The 24,615-nt window shown below is 28.9% G+C and overlaps 2 protein-coding genes across 7 annotated transcripts; one reads left to right on the forward strand and one right to left on the reverse strand.

The window, feature by feature from the left end:
• The first annotated feature begins 934 nt into the window (after window positions 1-934).
• LOC110611035 (AP-1 complex subunit sigma-2) lies at window positions 935-9,732 on the forward strand. 3 transcript variants are annotated; one of them, XM_021751140.2, is made up of 8 exons: window positions 943-1,060; window positions 1,553-1,639; window positions 1,843-1,934; window positions 2,044-2,152; window positions 2,780-2,815; window positions 3,045-3,131; window positions 3,240-3,315; window positions 9,491-9,732. In XM_021751140.2, exons 1-7 carry the CDS (start codon window positions 1,058-1,060, stop codon window positions 3,309-3,311), a joined length of 486 nt encoding a protein of 161 aa, XP_021606832.1. In that variant the 5' UTR covers window positions 943-1,057; the 3' UTR covers window positions 3,312-3,315; window positions 9,491-9,732. The 3 variants fall into 3 exon arrangements, with proteins under 3 accessions (XP_021606831.1, XP_021606832.1, XP_021606833.1); XM_021751139.2 differs by lacking the exon at window positions 9,491-9,732 and having other exon boundaries at window positions 935-1,060; window positions 3,240-3,542; XM_021751141.2 differs by lacking the exons at window positions 2,780-2,815; window positions 9,491-9,732 and having other exon boundaries at window positions 3,240-3,542.
• Window positions 9,733-9,811: 79 nt separating this feature from the next.
• LOC110611034 (phototropin-2) lies at window positions 9,812-19,885 on the reverse strand. 4 transcript variants are annotated; one of them, XM_021751138.2, is made up of 24 exons: window positions 19,568-19,885; window positions 18,344-19,080; window positions 18,076-18,258; window positions 17,935-17,966; window positions 17,499-17,751; window positions 17,166-17,385; window positions 16,613-16,683; window positions 15,914-16,020; window positions 15,759-15,808; window positions 15,557-15,661; window positions 15,263-15,322; window positions 15,033-15,122; window positions 14,848-14,924; window positions 13,971-14,055; window positions 13,743-13,823; window positions 13,242-13,345; window positions 12,645-12,694; window positions 12,450-12,556; window positions 12,028-12,150; window positions 11,242-11,293; window positions 11,014-11,126; window positions 10,752-10,892; window positions 10,057-10,175; window positions 9,812-9,955 (listed from the first exon to the last, which is right to left on the reverse strand). In XM_021751138.2, the coding sequence occupies exons 2-23, from the start codon at window positions 19,024-19,026 to the stop codon at window positions 10,059-10,061; spliced, it is 2,904 nt and encodes a 967-aa protein (XP_021606830.1). In that variant the 5' UTR covers window positions 19,027-19,080; window positions 19,568-19,885; the 3' UTR covers window positions 9,812-9,955; window positions 10,057-10,058. The 4 variants fall into 4 exon arrangements, with proteins under 4 accessions (XP_021606830.1, XP_021606827.1, XP_021606829.1 ...); XM_021751135.2 differs by having other exon boundaries at window positions 17,875-17,966; XM_021751137.2 differs by having other exon boundaries at window positions 17,875-17,966; window positions 18,344-19,076; window positions 19,568-19,800.
• Between the last annotated feature and the right edge of the window lie 4,730 nt (window positions 19,886-24,615).

The following is a 24,615-nucleotide window of genomic DNA, read 5'->3' on the forward strand; positions in this document are numbered from 1 at the left end:
AAAAGAGAAATTTTACCAAATAAAAAATTAAAATCCCACACAGTTATATAAAAATTTAAGTAAAATAAATATAAAAACTCAATATAAATATAAACCGAAGCTAGTGAAAATTTCAAATTACATATATAAATAATTTATATATATATTTTAGGAAATAAAAGAAAATTTTATTTTTTGAAACTCTTAAATACAAAGCATCTTATCTCATTCTGTTATATTCTATAAATATATACACGAAAGCGAGAGTTCATGGAAAAGCATTATGAAGATCATTATGCCATGGTTTTAAAAAGGAGCGTAGTAATATTTTCAAAAACGCCACAATTAATATTATTTTATTTTCAAGAGCTAGTAGCATTTTGAGGAGCATAATAATTGCTCTGCAACACGCCAGTTTAACTGATAATTTTTTTAAATAAAAAGTAATACTAAAACTTTTTTTATTGACATTTTTGAGTAAAAATTAATTTAATAAATAATTTTAGATTCACATTACACTTTTAAAATTTTATTTACATCTTTTTAATAATTAATTTGTCTGGTCTTTCCACGAGTTGGATTTAAAAATTATCAGACATACTTAGAACCTAAATAATAAAACAATACACCAAATACCTTTGAAATTGAAGATACAGTTAAACTTTCTAATAAAGGTCATGATTAATTTATGCATTTACCTCTTATTTAAAAGAAATTGAAAAAAGTTAAATTCCGTTTATTTATTTTTGTCATTTTTCATGTTTGCGATTAAAAATTTTAATTTTTCAATTTAAAAAATTTCAATTTTTTAAAAATTAATTTAATCTCTCTTATTGTAAATAGTTAAAATATATATAATACTATAATAACAATAAATTAATTGGGATTTTGGGTTGGGCTCTCTTCTTAACAGATTTGGTCTATTAGCGTGGCCCAACTTTTTACTTTTCTTTATATTTTTTTCTTTTTGAGACGGATTTCGCGTCAAAGCAAAGAAAAGCAGGAAGAAAAGAAAAACGGTGGTACAGTCGGCTGAGCAGCAGGGGTTTTGATATATTGATACAAACCAACAGAGAAAATGGCAAGTTCTTTCAGTCCTTGTTTTTGATTCTCTTCATCTTTAGATCTGTTTAAACTATTTCTGAAGTTTTGTTTCATTTAGGTTTTGGATCTAATGTTTCATCCTTGTAATCTAGTACTAGTATGCTATTTGATTCTACTTTCTTTAACGGAAACAATGGTTGATTGGTGAAGCTTTTGCAATTATTGTCATTATTTTTGAATTTTCATGATTATGAGTTCTTTGATTTTGGAAATTTTCAAGTCATGTGAGATCTTTTGTTCTGTGCCTTGGAATGTATGGATGGGAAGTTGTTTACATCTCTGAAGTAGCTTTCCACTAATTGTTGAAATAATTCATTATGGGTTCAGTAACTCTGGATGAAGGCTGCACTCCAATCATTCAGAACTTCCAGTTTTCTCCAAATGCTTTACCTAACTGTGATTTATGAATTCTTGTATATTTAGTAATTTGAATACAGACATTAACGGTTCCTGTTACTGTGTGTTCCAGATTCACTTTGTCCTTCTTATTAGTCGACAAGGGAAAGTGAGGTTGACCAAATGGTATTCCACATATTCTCAAAAGGAAAGAACTAAGGTAGTTATCATAAATTCTCGTTTTTTAGTTCTTTCAGTTATAGATTTCAGGATTTTTTTAAAGATATGTGTAAGTCCGTGATGATGATAGAATGTTGGTCTATGCTTCTGGTGGTACCATTTTCTGTTGACAATTATCTGAAAATATTTTGCTTTCTTAACGTTACTTATGTCTATTTGTCTATGGTGCCACATTTTGAGAAGGTTATTCGTGAACTAAGTGGTGTGATTCTGTCTCGAGGACCCAAACTTTGTAATTTTGTTGAATGGAGAGGATATAAAGTTGTTTATAAAAGGTAATGCAAGAACAGATAGCACCTTCTTTTTTATGTAGAAAGACTGCGAAGTGTGTTTTGTTATCTTAGATATGATCAATATGTCATTTCCATTTAATGCAATTTGCAGGTATGCTAGTCTTTATTTCTGCATGTGCATTGATCAAGATGACAATGAATTGGAAGTCCTTGAAATAATTCATCATTATGTTGAGATTCTGGACCGGTATTTTGGCAGTGTGAGTAACTTAACCCTGTGGGCACTCTGTTTCATTAGTCTCCATTTCCTGGAAAATGATACGCATATGAAAACTACTTGTTTTTCTTTTCTTAGAAAATGAATCATGCTGTGATATTTTTTTGACTCAAAATCACAATGGAATTTTGTGTATATATATTGGTGTTCTGGGTGTAACTAAAACATTTATCTAAGAATGAGAATATTTGACCTTTATGTGCTCTATGTTCTTGCACTTGGTTTTACTCTATTTAAAAACAGAAGAGAGCCATGTTAAATCATGGTGGGACTGGGTTCTATTAGCCTGATAGACCCTGATCTCAGCTGCTAATAGCAAGCTACTATTGAATTGAGTGTTGAATAATGATTGTGTGCTTATCTTTTAGTTATTTAAATATGTGTGAGTTTGTAGAATTCTTGCAAAAAATTGCTCTCTCTCTCTCTCTCTCTCTCTCTCTCTCTCTCTCTAAAGTGGCTTGGCTTTCCTGTTGGATGTGGAAAATGCCTTTTTTATTAATTTTTCTGTGCCTCAACATTAGAAATGAGAAGAGAAAATATTATATGTGAAATTAATGGAATATTTATCCTTTGATTTATTGGTTGTTTGGTAATTCATTTATGCTTCCAGGTCTGTGAGTTGGACTTGATCTTCAACTTCCATAAGGTACATGCATGTCTTGCAGTCAAGATGTACTAGATTTCATTTACCCCTCTTTACATAAGCTTGGCATTTAAAAGTTAAATTTATTGTATTACCACTGTTATTGATTATTTATGCTGCAATTGGCTAATCCAAATATGCCTCATTTACTAAAGCAGATTGGTGTTGTTTATTATGTATACATGAATATGAATGTTTCTTTACTTAATTGTTTACTTCTTTTAACATTTAGGCTTACTATATATTGGATGAGCTTTTGATTGCTGGTGAGCTTCAAGAGTCGAGCAAGAAAACAGTTGCCAGGCTAATAGCTGCGCAGGTATAGCTTTTCTTTCTCTAACACCCCCCCTTTCTCTCCCCCCAATTGTCTTTAGTTGTAGTTGTAGATTCTTCCATTTTCCTGAGTTTATCGTTCATTGAGCTGTAGGATTCACTGGTGGAGGCTGCAAAAGAGCAGGCCAGTTCCATAAGTAATATTATTGCCCAGGCCACCAAGTAAGAATGTAAGATACGAAAGAGCATTGTATTTTGTACTGGTTTGACTTTGAAGTGCTGTCAGTTGTCGATATTAATCACAATTTTCCTTGTTGATATGTGAAATATATGTTATGCTAGTATTTTATCACGCTGGATAGTATTGTGATTCGCCTAGAATCTGTCAAATGTGATCCATATGACCAGGGCCATTGTCAAGTGAAATTAATAATAACTCTTTTAAGTGTTCTGTGAATAATGTTGACAATGATTATAATTAAATGCTACAACTAATTCAGCAGAGGCTGTGTCATTGTTGACAACGATAGATTGATGGCACAATAATTCCCAGGCTACCTGGGCTGTAAATTTCTCTTGGATAAACTTTTTTCATGCTAGTTTCTCTTGATGGGGCATTAGAAACCACAGAGCTCACCTCCTCTGACACCACGATTTGGGTTACCCGTTCCATTTACGGAATATTTGTGTCTCAAACTGCTAGGAAACATGTTTAAGTCCCCTAAATAAGGGTTCTAGTGGAAAAGAAAAAGATTAGAGCAGGTCAGGAAAAGAAAGATAAACATAGGTGATGAAAGAAGCAGCCATACATAGGAGAAAGAAGCAGAAAAAGCAAGACGAGGAGAAGAGAAACGAAATATAAATGACACGTGGATGAGAAAAAGATAAAAGTGGGCCCTTTTCATTTTTGATATTAGTGGTTTGATGGAATTTTTATTTTATTTTATATGTTAGTACTTGAGCAGGGTGGAATAGGGCTTCACATATTGGGAGATTAATATATGATTAATATTCGTAGCTAATTACTATTAGATGAGAGTTCTTAAGAAATATAAATACTATTAATTATTTAATTATACTTTGACTTGTTTAAAATTGTATTATGTGATATTAATAGTAGTATGATAAAATGACTTTGTTTATTATATTATATTAATAAATTATTTCTATTAAATAAATACTTTTATTTTCTATAGATATATTATATTAAATAAAATTAAAAGCAAAATATACTACATGAATGTGTCATGTTAATTGTGTACCACAAATCAAATTGACCTACCGTGAATAAAATTATTGTATCAATTAAGACTATACAATGAATCCTATATTTTATTAAGTGTACTGTAGAGTGTATCGACCACTCATGCCAAGGCCTTAGGGTACCATGTTCCAGGTAACTATGCTAGAAACATAGATGATAGAGTATTATTGTATGTGGGTATAGTGGGGAGAGCTGGTGGGGCCAATGTTCTTGCTGTGGTTACAATGACAGTGGTATTTCTGATGTCACTGTTCCCTCGTAAGGTATCACCAACGCTACACTATTTTTTGCATTATTTTAGTGCAAAATATCAAAATGGCATAATATTATTTCCACTTTTTTACATCATTTTTAACACCAAAAAAAGGTTATGTTTGTATTGTTTTCTCTTTCATATTATATTATTTATTTTACTTTAATTTTATTTATTTATTTTACTCAAAAATTTCATATTATTTTATATATTCAAACTAAATATTTATATATTTTACATTTTCATCCAATATTCAAATATTCAATTATATTATAAATAAATAAAAATATATTAATTATAAAAATATATTAATTAAATATTAATTATAAAAATGTATTAATTAAACATTAGTTATAAATATATATTAATTAAACATTAATTAGCAAATTAAAATGAAATTTATTAGATTATTGTTGGTTTAATTATTGTTTAAGATTTCATTTGACTTTATTGAAAATTATGGGGATAGGAATGCATAGGAGATTGAGATAAAATCCATTCAACGGTTGATTTTAATATGAAATCTATCAGAATACTATTGGTTTAATTATTATTTAAAATTCCATCAGATTTTATTGAAAAATGTAGGGATAGGAATGCATACTATTCGACTGTGAAGATCGAAATGAAATCTATCAAACGGTCGATTGTAAGATGAAATCTATCAGGATACTGTTGGTTTAATTATTGTTTAAATTTGTATATATTGGAATGCCAATATCTACAACTTACCCTAAGTTAGCCATATCCTTCAATATTTAATCACTTTGTAAACTATGACTTCAAGATCTGCAGGATATTCTACCAATAAAAATGTTTTATTATGCAGAATTTATTTAGATGTTTCACAAGATCCCGTTATAGGTAAACAACAATCTAGTCAATGTTTTTGGAGTCGGGTGGCAGAAGCATATGAAGTTGCAAAGAATGAGTTTTGGGAGTTTCGCAACCCACGATCTTTGTAATGTCAAATGCAAGTTATTGAGAAAGTTATAAGAAAATTGAATGGTTGTTATCGATAAGTTGAAAACTTACATCCTAGTGGTGATTCAGAGTAAGATCTGATGAGTATTTTTTTGGTAATTACTTTGTACATAAATCTTAGAATTTTCCTTACCATTTTTCAAATTATGCAGCTCAATCAAGCGAAAAATTTACTCATACAAGATCCAAGCTACAAAAAGGATTTAAATTTGACAATGTTTGGAGTATTATGAAAGATGCTGTAAAGTTCAAAGATGATAGCTCTAAAAAAAAGTTCAAAATCAAAGCTCGTCTTATGTGTCCTCAGAGTCTACTCCTGACTCACCTATGGTACCATCTTCAAACTTATCATCATTTTTAATTCATTTAAATGAAGATATTGTAGGAGATTGTACATTATCAGATTGACCTCTTGGTGTCAAAAAAGCAAAATTGAAGAAAAAACTTAATGAATCTTTTTCATCCGCTCTGAAATACTTATATACTGATAATGAAAAGTTTGTGAAATCGTTGGTAAATGCAATGGTAGAAAGGGAGAGAGGAAGGCTAATGATAAGTGAACTTTAGACTTAAAAGGAATTTAAAGAAGAAAATAAAATTTTACTACTCGATTTAAATTTTATTTTCGTCCAATTGCTCGTGAAATGTTTCGCTAAGAAAAAATTCGAATATTAGATAAAAGAGCTCAATGTCAACAACTACCACCGTCATTCGCGTCTAATGTATATGGTATATTGTTGGATTCAGGTTCAACCTACCGAAATGTTAAATATTTATTGTGCTTTTGCTGATTATATTTTTAATTAATATATATTGTTCAATTATAATATATGTGTCACTCCACTTATTCTATATAATATATTATAAATAAATTAATTTATTATAAATACTATTTATAATTAAGAATATATTAATTTAAATTAAATTTTTATAATTATAAAAATATAAAATAAATTAAAAATATAATATATTACGAGAGTGAAAAAAATAAGGACGTAATTGAAAAGTTTTAAATATTCAAATAGTAAGGAAGGATTTTTATGAAAAAAATTATAAAGTTTTATACTATATTGTAAATTAACAAAAAAAGAAATAAGTAGCACTGCTACAGTGTTACACCAAATATATCGTGACATTGTAGCACATCACCAAAATCTCACTGAATTTTGGTGTTGCGTTGGAGTTCATCTTCGATGCTAAAATAAAATTTAGTGTAGCGTCACTATGTTAAATTTTATTTTAGCATTGGAGATGGCCTCTAACGCAGCATCAAAATCCAGCGGAATTTTGATCTCCAACGTTATGCTAAATTTTATTTTAGCGTTGGAGATGACCTCCAACGCAGCACTAAAATTCAGCGGGATTTTGGTGCTGTGCTACAGTAAGTCCTTCCTTACTATTTAAATATTTAAAAATTTTCAATTAGGTCTTTATTTTTTTCACTCTCGTAATATATTATATTTTTAATTTGTTTTATATTTTTATAATTATAAAAATTTAATTTAAATTAATATATTCTTAATTATAAATAGTATTTATGATAAATTAATTTATTTATAATATATTATATAGAATAACTGGAGTGATGCATATATTATAACTGAACAATATATATTAATTGAAAATACAATCAGCAACAACACACTAAATATTTAATATTCTGGTAGGTCGGATCCGAATCCAACAATATCATTGAGATATTGATCATATATATTGGAGGTGAATGACGGTAGTGGTTGTTGACGTTGAGCTCTTTTCTCTGATATTCGAATTTTTTCTTAGCGAAACATTTCACGAGCAATTGGATCGGAAATAGAATTTAAATCGAGTAATAAAATTTTATTTTCTTCGTTAAATTCCTTTAAGTCTAAAGCTCGGCTTCTCATTAGCCTCCCTTTCTACCGTTGCATTCTCCAACGATTCCATAAGCTTTTTATTATCGGTATGTAAGTATTTTGAAGCGGATGAAAAAGATTCATCAAATTTTTTCTTCAATTTTGCTTTTTTGACACTAAGAGATCGATCCGATGATGTACAATATCCTCGTTTAAATAAATTGAAAATGATGATAAGTTTGAAGATGGTACCATAGGTGAGCCAGAAGTAGGATTGTTCGACTCTGAGAACACATAAGACGAGTTTTGATTTTGAACTTTTTTTGTAGAGCTCCCATTTTTGAACTTCTCAGCATCTTTCATCATGCTCCAAACATGGTCAAATTTGAATCCTTTTTTGTAGTTTGGATTATGTATGAGTAAAGTTTTCGCTTGATTGAGCTGCATAATTTGGAAAATGTTAAGGAAAATTTTAAGATTTATATACAAAGTAATTACTAATCTTGCTCTGAAGCACCACTAGAATGTAAGTTTTCAACTTGGCGATAACAACCATTCAATTTTCTTATAACTTTCTCGATAACTTGCATTTGACATTGCAAAGATCGTGGGTTGCGGAACTCCCAAAACTCATTCTTTGCAACTTCATATGCTTCTGTCATCCGACTCCAAAAACGTTGACTAGATTGTTGTTTACTTATAACGGGATCTTGTGAAACATCTAGATAAATTCTGCATAATAACACATCTTCATTAGTAGAATATCCTGCAGATCTTGAAGTTATAGTTTGCAAAGTGATTAAATATTAAAGGATATGGCTAACTTATGGTAAGTTGTAGATGTTAGCATTTCAATATATACAAGTCAGATGGAATCTTAAACAATAATTAAATCAACAGTATCCCTGATAGATTTCATCTAAAAATCGACCGTTGGATGGATTTCATTTTGATTTCCATATTCGGATAGTATGCATCCCTATCCCCACATTTTTCAATAAAGTTAGATGGAATCTTAAATAATAATTAAACCAACAGTATTCTAATAGATTTCATCTTAAAATCAATCGTTGGATGGATTTCATCTCAATCTACACCTTCGGATAATATGCATCCTTATCCCCACAGTTTTCAATAAAGTCAGATGGAATCTTAAACAATAATTAAACCAACAGTAACCTGATAGATTTTATTTTAATTTGCTAATTAATACATTTTTATAATTAATATATTTTTATTTATCTATAATATAATTGAATATTGGATGAAAATGTAAAAAATATAACTATTTGGGTTGGATATATAAAATTTTTGAGTGAAATGGTAAATAAGGTTAAAGTAAAATAAATAATATAATATTAAACAGAAAGAAGAATACAAACAGAATATTTTTTTTGGTGTTAAAAATGGTACAGGAGATGATATTGCATCATTTTGATGTTTTGCACTAAAATGGTGCGTACCTGGCTTCGTATTCTGAACGATTAAATTAGGCTGAATGATTTGTATTGAGAGGGATAATGCAGTTTAACATAGCGTTGCTGAAAGCCCAGGAAATGGCATTGCAGTGCTTTCCTCAGAACTTTTCGAAGAAAGTTGAATTGCATGCTTTTTAGCTGCAAGTAATATAGAACATTCTTGCCTGTCTGGGGTTGGTAACAAAATTAACCCCGCTTAGGTTCTTAAGGTTATAAATAATGCTGAAATGTATTTACCTATCGATGTGCTTTAGTGTAGTTCTTTTCTAGGCAACAATGTTTTAAAGGGATGAAACAGCATAAACTCATTTTGTCGAGCCCTGAAGAGCATTGTGTGGCATGCTCTCTGGCAAGTTGAAGAGTTTGAGGCGTGTGGCTGTCATTTAAAAAAATGACATCCTTGCCTGGATAGGGCAGACAACATTAGGTTACCATACTAGTTTTCCTGTTTATTTTGTTTTTTTTTTTTTTGCATCTTACTAATATAATTATTGAGTTTTCTGTGAGGACTAGGAGGAAATATGAGAATGTTTATGCTACTGGAGTGATTCAGTCAATGAGGTTATATTCATGTTTGGTTTACTTCTTCAGAATGTAGGTCCAGGCAGAAGCTGAGGTCTGATGACAGATTATGTTGGATGATGGTATGAGAAAGAGTAGATGAAAATGTCTAATCACAGAAACATGCACCTAGGTAGCATCTAAATCCGATCATGTGGAATAGTTACTTTATTGAGAAATAGAAGTGAGATGCCTATGGCCCCAGAATTACTGTCAGTCCTTGGTGTTTGAATAGAAATCCATTTCAACTCCCATAAACTTGTTTGCTTTTAGATGGATAGTCTATTATTCTCGTCTTTGTTATTGCAGTTTTTGCTTCAGAAGCTGAGGCAAATCTGTACCCTGCCTTAATGGAACATAAAAGAAACTGATAAAACTGCATAATCTCTCATTTACAGAGCTCTTTTAAGTAATTCTGCACAATGAATATAATATGAACAAATAATAGAGCAATCACTTGGAGCAGCGTTGTATATGATGTCTGGAATATGAGTTCTGCAAAAGAAAAGAAAAAGAGCAATTTGACACTGAAAACTTGGGAATTGCTAACTAGAAATAATGCTGCTCTGAGTTGATGTCTCAAAATTCATACAAACCTTTAGAAAATGTCCATATCCACGGACGATTCAAGCACTCCATCATCTTCCCATGAAACATCTTTGGCCTTGGGATCTTTTTTAATTAATTGGAGAGGAACATCCAGATGTGGTGGGCTCTGCACAGAGATAGCATCCAATGAATGTAACCTTGGTTAAACATTAGTCACAAGTCTTCCGGATGCAAAAAGCTCTGGGTATTTGCTCGCGATGCAAGTATAGGAATTTTTGTGGAAAATTTATTAGTTGGTATTTTAGTTTTAAAAAATATATTAAAATGTCCTTGAAGTTTTTAAAATTTAGCCATTAAATGTCACTTCAAGTTTAGCCATTAAATGTTTGTGACAAGAAAAAACTCATTAATTGGTTCTAGATTTTTTTACAGATTAAAATTGACAAGAAATTAATTAGTAGATTTTTGAAAATTTTATGGGTGTTTTAAAATATTTTTTAAAATTAATAGATTAATTAATTTCTTTATATTACATGGATATGATAGTAATTTACCAATTTTTATCTTCCAAATTACACCAACCCTTCCACACTCTCTTGTTTGTTTACAACCGAAAACGGTAAAACTTTGCTTATGATATGCTTCATATTGAATACTTCCAAGGAGCTCATCTAACTGTTCAATTTCCATTAAAAGAAGCAAAAGTTTTCTTTTAAAAAAGAAACTGATGAAGAAGAAGTACCGTGCAGCGAATAAGAGGCCAGTTAATTCCACGGAAAAAAGGATGTTGCTTAATTTCATTAGCACCGGTCTTTGATCCTATACGAATGTCTGGATCTCTGCTCAACAGTGCATTAATCAATTGCCTAGCAGCAAGGCTAACCTGGTAACCATCATTTAAATAAAATAATGTCAATGGTTCTTAAGAAACTTGTTTCTGAAATAAATATCTTATTGCAAGAAAATTTGCAGTAATCATGTATATAAAAAAGGAAAATTCATACTGGAATGCTACTTGGAAAGGTTAGATCTTTGTGCAAAATATTTGCAAAAGTCTTTTGTCTATTCTTTCCTCTGAATGGTGTGCGACCGTACAGCATCTCATACAACAAAATACCTGAACCCCAAATGTAAATTAAAATTTGTAAGTCACCAATAAATAAATGGTTTTCAGATAATGAAGAAGAAAAAGAAGAAGAAATGGAGGAGAGTGCTTATTTATTTGTGCTTACCAAGAGCCCACCAATCAATGGCACTACTGTGGCCTGCTCCGGTTATTATTTCCTGAAATCAAATAAACCTATAAGAACTCTTCCTCATGAATAAAAATATGGTGAATATTTTTAAATATCTTGTCTACCTTCTATTCCAATTTATCCGAATAACTTTTAGATTTGAATAATTTAAATTTAAAATAATTAATTTAAATTTAAAATAATTAATTCAAGTTATTTTAATGGATAGAGTGAAAACAGTTTATTCTATATATTTTGATATTGAAAATAAAGTTTTTGAGATTGACAATGATCATTTTTTTCTGAGTAAACTAAAAAATTCTTTTTATAGTTATTGGAATTCTAGTTATCTGAATAATGGGTCTAGGAGTGGTGACTCCCACTCTGATCATTATATGTATAATACTAAATATAATTGGAATAATTACATCAATAGTTGCATTGACAGTTATTTCGCTCTGAAATCTGTATTGATAGATTAGTTATTATATTGTACCCAATTATCAAATCACATACAAAAAAAAGGTAGTTATTTTTGTAGAGTGAAAAAATATGTTTGACTCTTATATAAAATTAGACTTTATATGACATTTATATATACATGTCCTAATTTCATTGGCTTGCCATTCCCTGTCACTGTTATATAATAAAATTTCTCCTGATCTAGCCCCTTAAATTCAATTTGTTCTAAATTTAAATACCACATCCCACAAAATGGACACTAAACAATTCCAGAACAAACATTAAAATAAATAAATAAAAGCAAACAAAAATTGAACATACAGGAGCAATGTATTCTTCAGTTCCAACAAAAGAATTTGATTGAGTTACTGGTTCTGCAACAAACGTTGGTGGTGGCTGACTTCTAGAGGTTCTTCGTTTACTAGGGGGCGGGTGCTTTAATATCTGCATAGCATATTTCATCATAACAGATCACACATTTAGTGCCATTTCAGCATTTTCTTTTACAGCTGGAACATGTCAAATTTAACTCACTGATAATTTGAACAAGCAATCAGGAAGCCTAAGCCAAAAATAAAGAATTTTGCAAGAATTAATTCAATTGATTTATTTTATAATAATTTTCTGGTTAAGAAGTTTAAATTTTATATGATTTTGATAGGATTTATTTGATTTTTTTTACAAAATAAATTATACCAAAATGAAGGGTATGTGATTCTGTAAAAAGGAAGAAAATGGCTTACTTGTGGTTTACAGGATGCCATAAATGATAAATCAAAGTCAGTTAAAACGACATGACCATCCTCCTGGATCAAGATGTTTTCTGGCTTTAGGTCTCGATAGATTATTCCTGTTAAAATTATTTAACAGAAAAGGGAAAAAAATTAGCAGCAGAAAGAAAATTTTTTAAGGTATATGCTTAATGTTTATGGAAATACCTAAACAGTGAAGATATTCCAACCCTATGACAACCTCTGCTGCATAGAACCTGAACATGTAATTACAATAAACGGTGAAGTAGAAAGAGGTTAAAGGCAACTTTTAATATTGACAAAACTGAGATGGGTAAATTGCTGTTAAGTCCCTGAATTTTTACAAAATTAACTAGTTCGTCCTATTTCAAAATACTCAATTATAATTTCTCTATATTTTATAAAATATAACTCTTTAATTTTTCTATCAAAACAAAAAAAAATTAGCTATCTTGAATTATTTATACTATCCCTATAATAATTATAGGATATTATTTAATCTCTTTAATTTTAATATTCATACTATTTAATCTCTTTGACAAAAAATATAATAAGTTGGCTCTTTAATAGAAGAATTAAAGAGTTTGGTTTTATAAAATACAGGATGTTTTTAAAAATGGACTAGTGAATTTTCTAAAAACTCAAGAATCTAATAGTAATTCTTACGACCGAGATTGAGACACTGCAAGCACCTCAGATGGAGTAAGAAACTAACCAGACCTCAAGAGAAACAAGTTTTAAGTAGCAGAAAGTTAGGTAAGTTTAGGAGATAACTGATAGTACCTTGCAGATTCCTCCTTAAATAATTTCATAGGTTGCCTATCTAGCAATGCAAATAGCTCTCCACCAGGGCAAAAGTCTGTTATCAGACAAACATGCGTAGATGTCTGAGGAAACAAAGAAACATCACTAAATTAGTCGATCCGAAAATCCCATTTGAAGATGAAGAAATTTTATGTTACTTCACAATGAACCATGTTAAATCATTTTTCACATGGATATATGCATAGACAAAAAAGAATATGTAACTATTGAAATGGGATTTCTCCAAGAAAGAAAATACAAAAAGCACTCATATAATTGATATTTGACTCATGAACTACAAAGATTATGAAATTTAATGCTAACGTATTATCATCTCTCCACACAAGCACAGACTTATCGCAAATATCTCTTCTATTATGAAGACTATCTGGTTTTTCAAGTCAAATTTCATATTGTCTTTTTAGATTTTCAAGTATTATAGATTTGAAGCTCCTAATGAAGCATCTTAAGTGAAAGTACCTGAAAGGAAGTGTATAGTGTGGGAAGGAAAGGATGATCTAGCATCGAAATGATCTCTCTTTCGATGCATGCTCGGTGAACCTGTAGAATAAAGAATGGTAACTATGGAGGTTTTCTGGAAGTGAAAATGATATATTCTAGGGATGTTCATGAGTGAAGAACAAGAACAACATCAAAAAAGGAAGCAAAGAAGATTGAAGTTGAACCGCGAGTTTCAGGCATTCAGACCTTGTTACGGTTCAGCATCATGGATTTTTCCATTGCCTTCATAGCATAAAGCTGGCCAGATTCTTTCAGTTCCACCAAATGAACACTGCAACCAACACAAGAATAATAGAAAGGCTATGTAAATGATCTATAACATCAAACACTAAGGACTGACCTCTAAGCACAAAATAAAGCAATAGTAGAGAGCAAGTGGTAACACAAGAATAAACTTATTATTCTTGGCCTTCCTATGTCCTTTTGTTCTGTTGCAGATATTAAAAAGGAAAATTTACTGTTTAGTTCCTGTGTTATAAGAAAACTCATTAGTTAGTCTTTCGGTTTTAAAAAATACATTAAAATGTCCATAACGTTTTAAAAAATTTTCTAATTAGTCTCTCTATATTGAAAGCATTTTATACTTTTTTGTAATTTGAAAAAAATTATTAGTTAGTCATTCAGTTTTATAAAAAGTTTACTAATTAATCCATCCATGTTAAGAGCATTTTAAATTTTTTATAATATTTAACAAATAAAATTAATGGACAGACTAATTAATAGATTTTTTAAAACGTTAGGGACGTTTTAATATATTTTTCAAAACCGAGAGACCAACTAGTGAGTTTTTCTGTAATATAGGGACTAAATAGTAATTTTTCCTATTAAAAAAATATTAGTTGCAGATTAAAGTCAGGTTTCCCCAGGCAATAACCATTGATCTTTATTGTAGAAAACCAACTCTATATATATGCAAATTCTTATTCTCAAGTAAAAACTCATTAACAAGGCAAAACGAATATAACAACAGTGATAATGGCATATTTCACACTAGCAATTGATCAAAGTTATAGTAAACCAGCCATTTCGATAAATATTTACATAAAGACAAGTGTTTTGCTACCTGCCAGTATCGCCACAACCTAAGGGTTTTATGGGCTTGAAATGGTGCAATCCTATTTTCTCACCACGGGAAGTGATCTGTGGAGACAATGGTGAAACTTAATAGCATGATTTATTACTTGAGACATGCATCTGCAAGAACTGAAACAAACATAGAACAAAATAAACATCTTATAGAATTAGCACCTTTTGTATTGCTATCCATGAAGCACTCTCCCTTTTGTGAGGCCGTGGAAAGACGGGCTGAGAATGCAATGCCCACAAATCTTCTGGTGTCTGAAAGATAGCCATTGTATATAGGTTTGCATGAGCTATATTTATGCAGTATGCCATTTATCTTCAAAAACTGAAAAGCTCAGAGAAGAACGACATCAGCTAATTCTCAGTCCTAACATAGAGTGAAAAGAGTACCTTACCAAGTTGGCGTCAGGAAGTTCTCTAACAGCTTCGTCGACATTTTCTGCAGTTGCTTTAACCTGGTAAAAGTCCAAATGCCAAAATGTTTTTAAATCCAAAAATAAAAAATTGTTTGTGTTTGAATTCACAATGAAATGATTGAAGTTAAAAGACTTGCCTCGACAAGGCCTAAACATAATCACTATTAATGTTCTTGTATGCAATTATGAACAATTTCAGATTTCATTAATGCTAATGATTTTTTTTTAGCAATGATCCTTAAATTCATTCACACCAATGATAGAAATACAAACCAACTTAGCACTTTGTAGCTCAGTCTTCTCTGAGAGGCGGTTTCGCAAGGGTTCCACATGATCACTTCCATCTAGTTGAACACCAATGAAGTATTGAAGCTCCCCCTAGAAAAATAACAATGGACTTATGAGAACAGATAAATGAAAAGCTGAAGTATCGGCTTGAAAATTAAGATGATTTCCAGAGTAACAACACAGCCACCTTTTGGTCACGCATCGGTTGCAAGTGGAATAAGTTCCAGAATTTCTTTCCTGCAAGTCATAAAATCATAGCAATCGATAATACTAATAGCAAAAATTTGCAAACTACATTTTTAATGAGCATGAAGCAAAATTATTTATATCACAATCACATACCACTTTTGGTGTAGTTGATCAACTGAACAGTAATTTCTCGCTGCTCTCTGATAGCATCTCTTATCTTCGAGACAGTTGCTTGATCTGTTTCAGGTCCTTGAAGAAATCTATACAATAAAAAATACTTTTAAGTACCTTGAAAAAATTCAGAAAATATATGGTTATACTACTGATGTTACCAATTATTTTCTTACTTTGTTGGCTTCCTGTGATTCATTCAAATGCATGAAATTAGTTTATCATTGGCAAAGTCATAGCAACTGTGGTTACTTTAGAACTTGAAATTGATAAGAACATTATAATAGTACACCAGTAAATTTTGCTTGACAATTTGAACTAGCCACCCTTCACCAGTTCTGATATTTTTACAACATCCAAAGAAATTTCATACTCATCTTCTTCATCATCTCCAAGATTATGCTTTCGATATCAAAATTATCAGATGGAAGTTAGCAGTTTCAGTTTCATGGGGGCATTTTTCACAGAGGATTGGAACATAAAGAAACTCTTAAGCTTGCATATAATTTACATAGGAACTGAATCATGGATACTAGAGAAGCTCTACTTCTGAAAAAAAAAAAAGCCAGAATTAACATTTGACACTGAGCAAAAGCTCTAGTACTAAATATGTAAAAGATCTGCATAAATATAAGGCTTATCATATGGGAGGTAAATGGAGAAAACAGTAAAGTTTTGTACCGACAGTTTCTTCCCAAGATTTCTTCACGTGTATATTCTGTTAGTTCAAGAAAGCTGTCGGACGCAAATATCTGCAAGAAAGGCATCAAACAATGTAATCTTCATAATGCTAAATTGCATGTGTAACTCATTGCTAGCTTCTTAGCATGTAGCATGATGCCAGTGCTGACTACATATTCACTTCAACACAAGAGATTTGAACTCCAAGATTGATAGTAGTCTAACTCTATGAAACTTTGTGCGTGCTCTATCATCACATAGCAAGCATGAAAGTACACATCGCGGAGGCCATGGAAGGAAACTTCAGAAAGATACAGATGTTTCCTCATCAGAAAAAGACTAATCTGCTTGTGGAAATGAGTATATTTGGCAAGTTAAAATGAAGAAAGCTTTTGCATCCAGCCCTCTAGTGTGAAAGCGAGGTCTTATAAATCAGCAAACTAGGTGGCATATTCCTGAATTCAATGAACTTAAATGGAGGTAGCCAATGCATTGGTCTTTGAGACGGAGATATTGACAAGAAAGTCACGATGGTCATGAACTTGTCACTTACAATAGGATTATCAGGAAGTCTAGGATCTGTGATCACAAAATTCTTTTCAATGCGCTCCAGTGTGGTTGCCAAATCAATTCCTTGGCGTATGTCTCTTTCTCTTCCAGCTCCGTCCCAACTGTCGGACAGTCTTACCTCTCTGGTCATCAAAACCTCTGGCTCAACAGTTGGTGGTGGTGCTTCTCGTGTTCCTGCAAAACTTACGGACTTTGGTTTCAACCTGCAGGAGAATCATCACACATACCATTGATATTACCAGTAAATTCTCAGGCTCAAGACAATGTACAGTGAAAATATCTGGAAATTTGTTGGCAAAAGGGGAGGGAGACTGACCCCATCAAGGAAATGCGACTTGATTTTCTAGTTTTGTTGTCAGCTTCCTGAGAAACATCATTTGTGGAGTTCAACTGAGGAGTTTGGTTACTAGGTGTACCGGAACTGATGGCATCAAAGTCAGCAGATTTAGGCAGAACATAATCAAGGTTCTCTGATGTGTCTTGGCTCATTGCTTGAATGTGAGATTTTGGATGTTTGACAGTTTGAACAACCTCTGTGATGGAACCTAAAGCCTTGTCCATCTGACGAGCTGAATGACATATATACATATAAAAACTAACAGTTGACATGAAATGATAGAAGAAGCTGTAAATATGAAAGCTCTCAAATTTTATACAGTAGAAAACCAAGATTAATATGCATTCTTTTTTACCATCATAGCGGATTAAAGACTTGGGCAATCCATTAGGGCGTAAAGCCTTGTCGTTAATACCTTCAGTATATTTGCTGACTTCTACCTGCATTCTGCATTTTAGCAAAGATGATATGTTACTTATTAATTGTCTATTCACGTTTGGTTCTGTCATGCTTTTTTTCAAACAAGTGTAATGCATATGTTAATGAACAAACTGACCCAATGAATTTGATCGTATTGCCACGGTCATCTTTGATAGGCGTCACAGTTAGCAAATTCCAGAAAGGAGTTCCATCCTTCTTGTAGTTAAGAAGCCTACCACAATAGCTCTTCCCTTTCTTCACTGCATCTCGAATCTTTGCGACTTCTGCCTGGTCTGTTTCCGGCCCTTGAAGAAAGCGGCTGCGAATACAAAACACTTACCTCTCTATGTAAACTTAGCTGGGATTCATCAGCATATCTACTAAAGCCGAAGTATAATGCTTACCAGTTCCTTCCAATAACCTCCTTTGAAGAATAGCCAGTCATGCTAAAAAATCCACTGCTGGCATACATAATAGGACAGTCTGGTTTTGTTGCATCAGACACAACAAATGTTTGCTGTAGTGTTGCTAGAGCATCCTTCAGCTCTTGTGATACCCTTGGAAAGGCTCCTGCTTCTGATTCCTCTGATGTCCTTGTCGACATGGCTGTGAATCTTTCCGACGAGTATTTTCTTCCATCTCCTCCATCTCCAGATGAAAGCTTTATTGCTTTGAAACTACCTTCTCCTCCATCTGACTTCACAACAAGTCCCCATTCTGCAGTCCTTTCTGCTATGCTTGCTTCTGTTAATATTTTATTGGAAGAAGATTGTCCATTGAAATTATAGAAGCTTCGATCATCTTTTGCTGCCAGATTAGCATCAGCAGAAGATTTGAAGTTGGACTTATTTGCTCCTTCGCTTTCAAATGCCATCCACTTGTTCACAGGCTCTTTCCTGCTGCTAGAACTAAAAGCTTGTGATGATCCTCCTTCTTCGGCTCGGGCTTGTGTACCAATGCCATAACTCCTACTACTGCTATTTTCTGGTGGATCAAAAACCTCAATTGGTTTCCTCTCTATTTTATTAATGGATTGATCATTTGCAGATGATGTTGAGGCATTAAATTTCAAATTCTCCTGATCCATTGCTCTATCTTTCTCCCCTTTTCAACTCTTCTCACAATAAATACAAGAGACTGCCTATATCACACCAGCACAGAGATAGATTGTTTACAAATAAGGAATTGATCATAATCTAATCTACATCAATCCCTACTTAAATTTGAATATTTGCTTTTCAGGTTTATTAAAATTTAACTGGAAATTAAACAAATTTTAATAAAAAAATTCACTTTACTGTCACAAACCCGAACCCCAAAACACAACTGAGAACACAGCCATGAATCAACATAGAACTGCTAGAAATTTTGCTGCGAAAGACTGCTAAAATGAGCATGTAGATCAATAAATGTACTTGCAGTCATTATCAGTTGTAAAAAAAATAAACCTGTGGAAAGTAAATAATGAAATATTCTATCAAGAACAGAAGCAACATATGCTGTAAATCACTCAAACAGTTTCATATCTCTTGAATCCAAACTTTATACAAGAACAGCAACAGTAATGCAGAAAAAAAAAGCTATAGTTGCAGGAAACTGAATAAAGAAAGCAAGATAAAGTTGCTTACAGGTATTGTGATCACTGAGAAATGAAACATTGTCTCATCCAAGACATAACCCAGATGAGCGTCTTTGGAGTTCTGATAAACTGAACATGAAAGATAATGTTTGAACTTTTGGAGTAAAGGATCTTTCAGGTGCTGTGTTTCTTCTTTTTTGCTTAATGGTTTGGTTTGTTTTGGAATTTTGATAACGTTGGCCTTTCACCATGTAAATATAGGAAGCCTCAACCGTCCCATGTGTTAGAATAAGGTCCAATCTATAGTAGTACAATTATTTGCCTTTACCAGCTTTTTTGTAAAATTTTCCCCCCTGCTTTACATGGAAGCATTAAGAACCATCCGATTGGCTATCATTTTATCCGACTTAAAAAATATATTATTAGAGTATTAAAAAATATGCTAAACAGTCTTTCTATTAATTTTAATTATTAAGTGTTAATATTACAAAAATCGATAATAATTTTCTTTGTATATATAAAATGCAGCTGATGTACTAAAATTTGCCAAAATTTACCATACATGAAAATTTTTGGACATTATGAGAATAATTAGAACAAAAATAGCACAGAAAGAGGAGGAAGTAGAGATGGAGAAGATTGCTAGAAATATGAGGCTAGAAAGGATGGATGTGGCAATTTTAGGAGATAAAATTTCGCCATCCAACTTTAAATATTGTTTGGGTGGTTTCGGGAATATGAGGACCACAGGCATTCTGTTAGGGTCTCATACCCCTCCACGTTGTATGCTTCCTACCATCATATACATCTCCAACACCTCATCTCATTTTCATTTTTTTTTCTTCTTTTAACTTTGGATAACACAAAAAAAAAATTCATCATATATATTTAAAAAAAAAAAAAAGACTAACCTCATGAATTTATATGGCTAATGGATCGGAGTAATTCGGTTATTTGATTTGAAAAAATTCTGATTCACTGGAGTTTGAGTCATGTATAATTGAATTTAAATTTAAAAAATAATATATATAAGTTTGGTTTATAAATTAAAAGAAAAAAAATAAACTGCAAGTGATTAGTTTTTCATTTTAGTATTTATAAGAATTAAACTTATAAATTAATTTAACTAAATAAATTATTATATTACTTTTATTTAATTTTAAAAATTTATCATATATCTTATTTAATATTTTTTAAAATAATTTTAATAATAAATATACTTATAAGCTATTCATTTCCAAATATGTATACTATTTATTTAGCACTTAAAATATGAATACATAATTGTTTAAATTTTTAAAAATGTATAAACTTTAAATTAATTATAAATATAAAAAATTTATAAATTAAGTCGCTTAAATTAAATAATTAAAAAAAGTGTTGTAGGTTCTGGTTCCAGACATTTGTGCCCAAAAAGGAACCACTCAAAACGGTGTTGTAATTGTTGTGCTGCTCACCAAACAGCATCGCCTCAAAATAAATAAATAATTATGGTTGTCGTTAAAAGTAAAGCACTTCACCCATTTTCTTTGAATTCGATTAAAAATCTTTCTACGATATTTTTCATTTTTTTAATATATTTACTCTGTTAATATTAATAAAATTAAAAAAGTATTTATTTTTAAACCATTATATTTAGATATTTTATTTATATAGTTTAGTTATTAAATATTAATATATCGTAATAATATTATAACTCATACAAAAATTATATAAAAAAAATAAATTACAATTATGATAATAAGAAATAATGCATAATACCCTTTAAAAAAACTAATTTTTACTTTTAGCAAATAATTGTGATATTCAAAATTTTAAAAATAGTATTTTATTTATACAAAATTGTATTTATATGGTCATGACTAATCTGCACTTATATGTGAGAAAAATAAAGAAATTAAGTTTATTTTAATTTTAATAAAAAATTTAGGAGCTTACTTGAAGTTTTTGCCACTTTTGTTTTTTTTAATACTAAACTCCAAACAAGGTGATCAAGTTTAAACAAGCTGAGCTCGTCTTGTCATTGTAGGTTTATAACATTTAGTTGAATTGAGCTTTAGCAATCATTGAACGTGTCATAAACAAATTGGCGCCGACAAAATTTGTATTAATGAAAAACAAATTATTATATTTTAAATCATATATATTAATAAATATAAATTAATTTAATCTGATTTCACTTAATATTTAAAAAATATATTATTTATCTAGAGAGGTTAAATTTGAATTTTTATATTCTTAATTTATATTAAAAAAATACTAATATATGAAATAAATTTTCATAATATTTTTTACAAGTTTTTTATGAAAGCAAAACTATTAATTATGGATATAATTTTAAATAAAAAAATAATTATATTTAATAAATTTTTTAATTAAAATATCAACTGTTAAGCTAGTATTACGATAAATTTATTTAATAAAAATATTAATTACAGAGTTTAATAAAAATTTATAATTATTTAAAATTAAACTTTTGTATAAGATAATTTGATAAATATATTTAATTTATGTCAAATTATTTTAATGTTACGCAAGTTAAATTATTTTAATATTGATAAAATTATATATAATTAATTAAACTATAGGAAAAGTATATGTAAATGATAATTACATGTATTAAGGAAATAAAATAATATATGATTTTGTTCATTATTCATATAATTAATTGTAAATATTATAATTTTATATTGATATATTATTTCTGAAATTCATATATAATATTATATTATCTTTGTAATTAATATATAATATTATATTTTTATTTATATATCTAACTATAGTGTATAAAAAGTACAAATAAAAATTGAACTTATGCATATAATTACTAATTAATTATTCACCACAATCTTTTGTAATTTAAAAAGTATATTACTTTATTTAACAGTTTGTTAACTTAAATTTTTTGTAATTTAAAATTAAAACAATGAATAATAAGTAGATTTTGGGATTAGTGTGAAATTATGGTTATACAATTAGAAAATATTTTTTTTAATGAAAAAAAAAACAATAAACTTAATTAATTAACTTGGTTCCCGTATAAGTCAATACTTTATAATTATTATTTCTTTAATTTTTTTATAGAGCTAGACTTATCATCTACAATTTATTATCTATTGCATTAATAAATGGAAAATATTATGATTTTTATTTATAATAATAAAATTTTTAGTTTAGAAATAATAAAGATAATAAATAAATTAGTTTTAATTTATTTAAATATCTATTATGTTAAATTTTATTCTAAATAAAAAATTATTAATAGAAATAAATATGAATTTTATAAATAGAATTCAATTTATTTTTATTTTCAAACATTGTAAATAAAAACTAAATATAATTGATAGTAAATTAATTTACTTTAAGTTTCATTGATCAAATTAATTATAGAGTTGTATAAATTTTAAATTTTTTAATACTATTGTACTTAAATTTTTGTAATAAATTTTTATACATAATTATAAGTTAAAGTGTCATGTTGACACTATTTATAAAAAATCAAAAATAAAAAATGTTGTTATTTATAAATTAATTATATTAATTATATTTACTATAATAAAATTAAAAATCAACAGATAATCTAATTAATTTAAAATAATTAAATTAAATTTATAATTATAATTTATTTATTTTTAATTTTATTAGATTAATTGTTGACTTTTTAATATAATTATATGATAAATATAATTAATTTTTCAAAATAGAAAGAGTCATCATTCTTGATTTTCTAAAAGATCATATTATCACAATTCTCATAATTTATAAATTATGCAAATGTTGCACTTTATCAATGGAAAAAATTAAAAAATAAGTTATTATTTTTTAAATATATGTTATAAAGTAAATACAATAAGACAAAACCCTGACCAAATTTGGTTTTTCAATATCAACCCAACGAAAACAAAGGTAGCATCAAATGCCATCCACCAAGTGAGTGCATTAAAATCGGTTCAAATCAAAAAAATTGATCAAACTTAATTAATTTAAAATTTTAATTTAATTTTTTATTTAATTAAATTCAATTTAATTTTTAATTTTAAAAATTTTAATTATTTCAATTCGGTTCGATTTTAATAAAAAATTAAATCAAAAAAATCGAAATTAATGATAATAATATATTAATTTTAATAATATAGAAAAATTAAATTATATTAAAATTTTAATATTTCAATTAAATTTTAAAATATTAAAAATAAAGTGTAAATAATAAAAAAATTTATTAAAAATTTAAACCGATTAAATTGAATCGAATCGAATCGATTCGATTTAATATCATTTTTTATCAAAATTAATTAAATTTTCATAAACACTAAAATTTTAATTTTTAATTTATTTAATACAATTCTAACAGAAGCGCACACACACTCGTATGAAGAAAATCAACTTATCATAACATGCTAATATACTGGTTGATGCAAAAAGTGATGCAGGAATTCAATTTAAGGGCTTAATTTAAATAAATAATTAAAGTAAATAAAATATATTATTTTTTATGAGAAAATTAATTTTTCATATATTTATTAAGAAAATTTCAGATATAATTATTGAAATTAATAAAATTTAATTTTTTTATAATTATTTATTTTATTTATATTAAAATATTAATTTAAAATACTTATTAAAATGATAACATAATATTTCTTTTAGATGTAATAATCAAATTTAATGATAGAGTATAAATAAATTTATATATTTAATATAAAATATATTAATTAATTTTATAATTTTAAATTATTTATTAAAATACAAATAATTTAGATATTTTTACCATTTTCCTTTTATAAAATTAAATATTTTTATTGTACAACTAAATAAACTATAAGTCAATTTATTTTAATATTGTTTTAATTAATATAAATATTTAAATATATAAAAATTAAATAATTAAAACTATAAAAACTAAACAATAAAAAAATTAAGACAGTTAATAATTTTATAGATAAAAAAATTAAATAATTTATTTTTATATTATATACTCTTATTTGGAATGTTTAATTTTAAAAGAATTTTAAAAAATAAATTATTTTTTTTAAAATTTTTATATTTGACAATAGTGTGAAAATTTAAATTTCATGGGAATTGATTTTGAATTAAAAG

This window comes from Manihot esculenta, chromosome 3 (assembly GCF_001659605.2).
Source record: "Manihot esculenta cultivar AM560-2 chromosome 3, M.esculenta_v8, whole genome shotgun sequence".
Taxonomy (NCBI): Eukaryota; Viridiplantae; Streptophyta; class Magnoliopsida; order Malpighiales; family Euphorbiaceae; genus Manihot; species Manihot esculenta.

Excerpts from the sequence above, each read along its gene's own strand:
- LOC110611034 (XM_021751135.2), bottom strand. The coding sequence starts at position 19,026 with ATGGATCAGGAGAATTTGAAATTTAATGCCTCAACATCATCTGCAAAT. Across the intron at positions 13,346-13,742 it reads CACTATACACTTCCTTTCAG|ACATCTACGCATGTTTGTCT; the intron begins GTACTTTCACTT and ends TTGTTTCCTCAG. Across the intron at positions 12,151-12,449 it reads TGGCATCCTGTAAACCACAA|ATATTAAAGCACCCGCCCCC; the intron begins GTAAGCCATTTT and ends TATGCTATGCAG.
- LOC110611035 (XM_021751139.2), top strand. Across the intron at positions 1,640-1,842 it reads CTCAAAAGGAAAGAACTAAG|GTTATTCGTGAACTAAGTGG; the intron begins GTAGTTATCATA and ends CATTTTGAGAAG. Across the intron at positions 2,816-3,044 it reads TGATCTTCAACTTCCATAAG|GCTTACTATATATTGGATGA; the intron begins GTACATGCATGT and ends TTTAACATTTAG.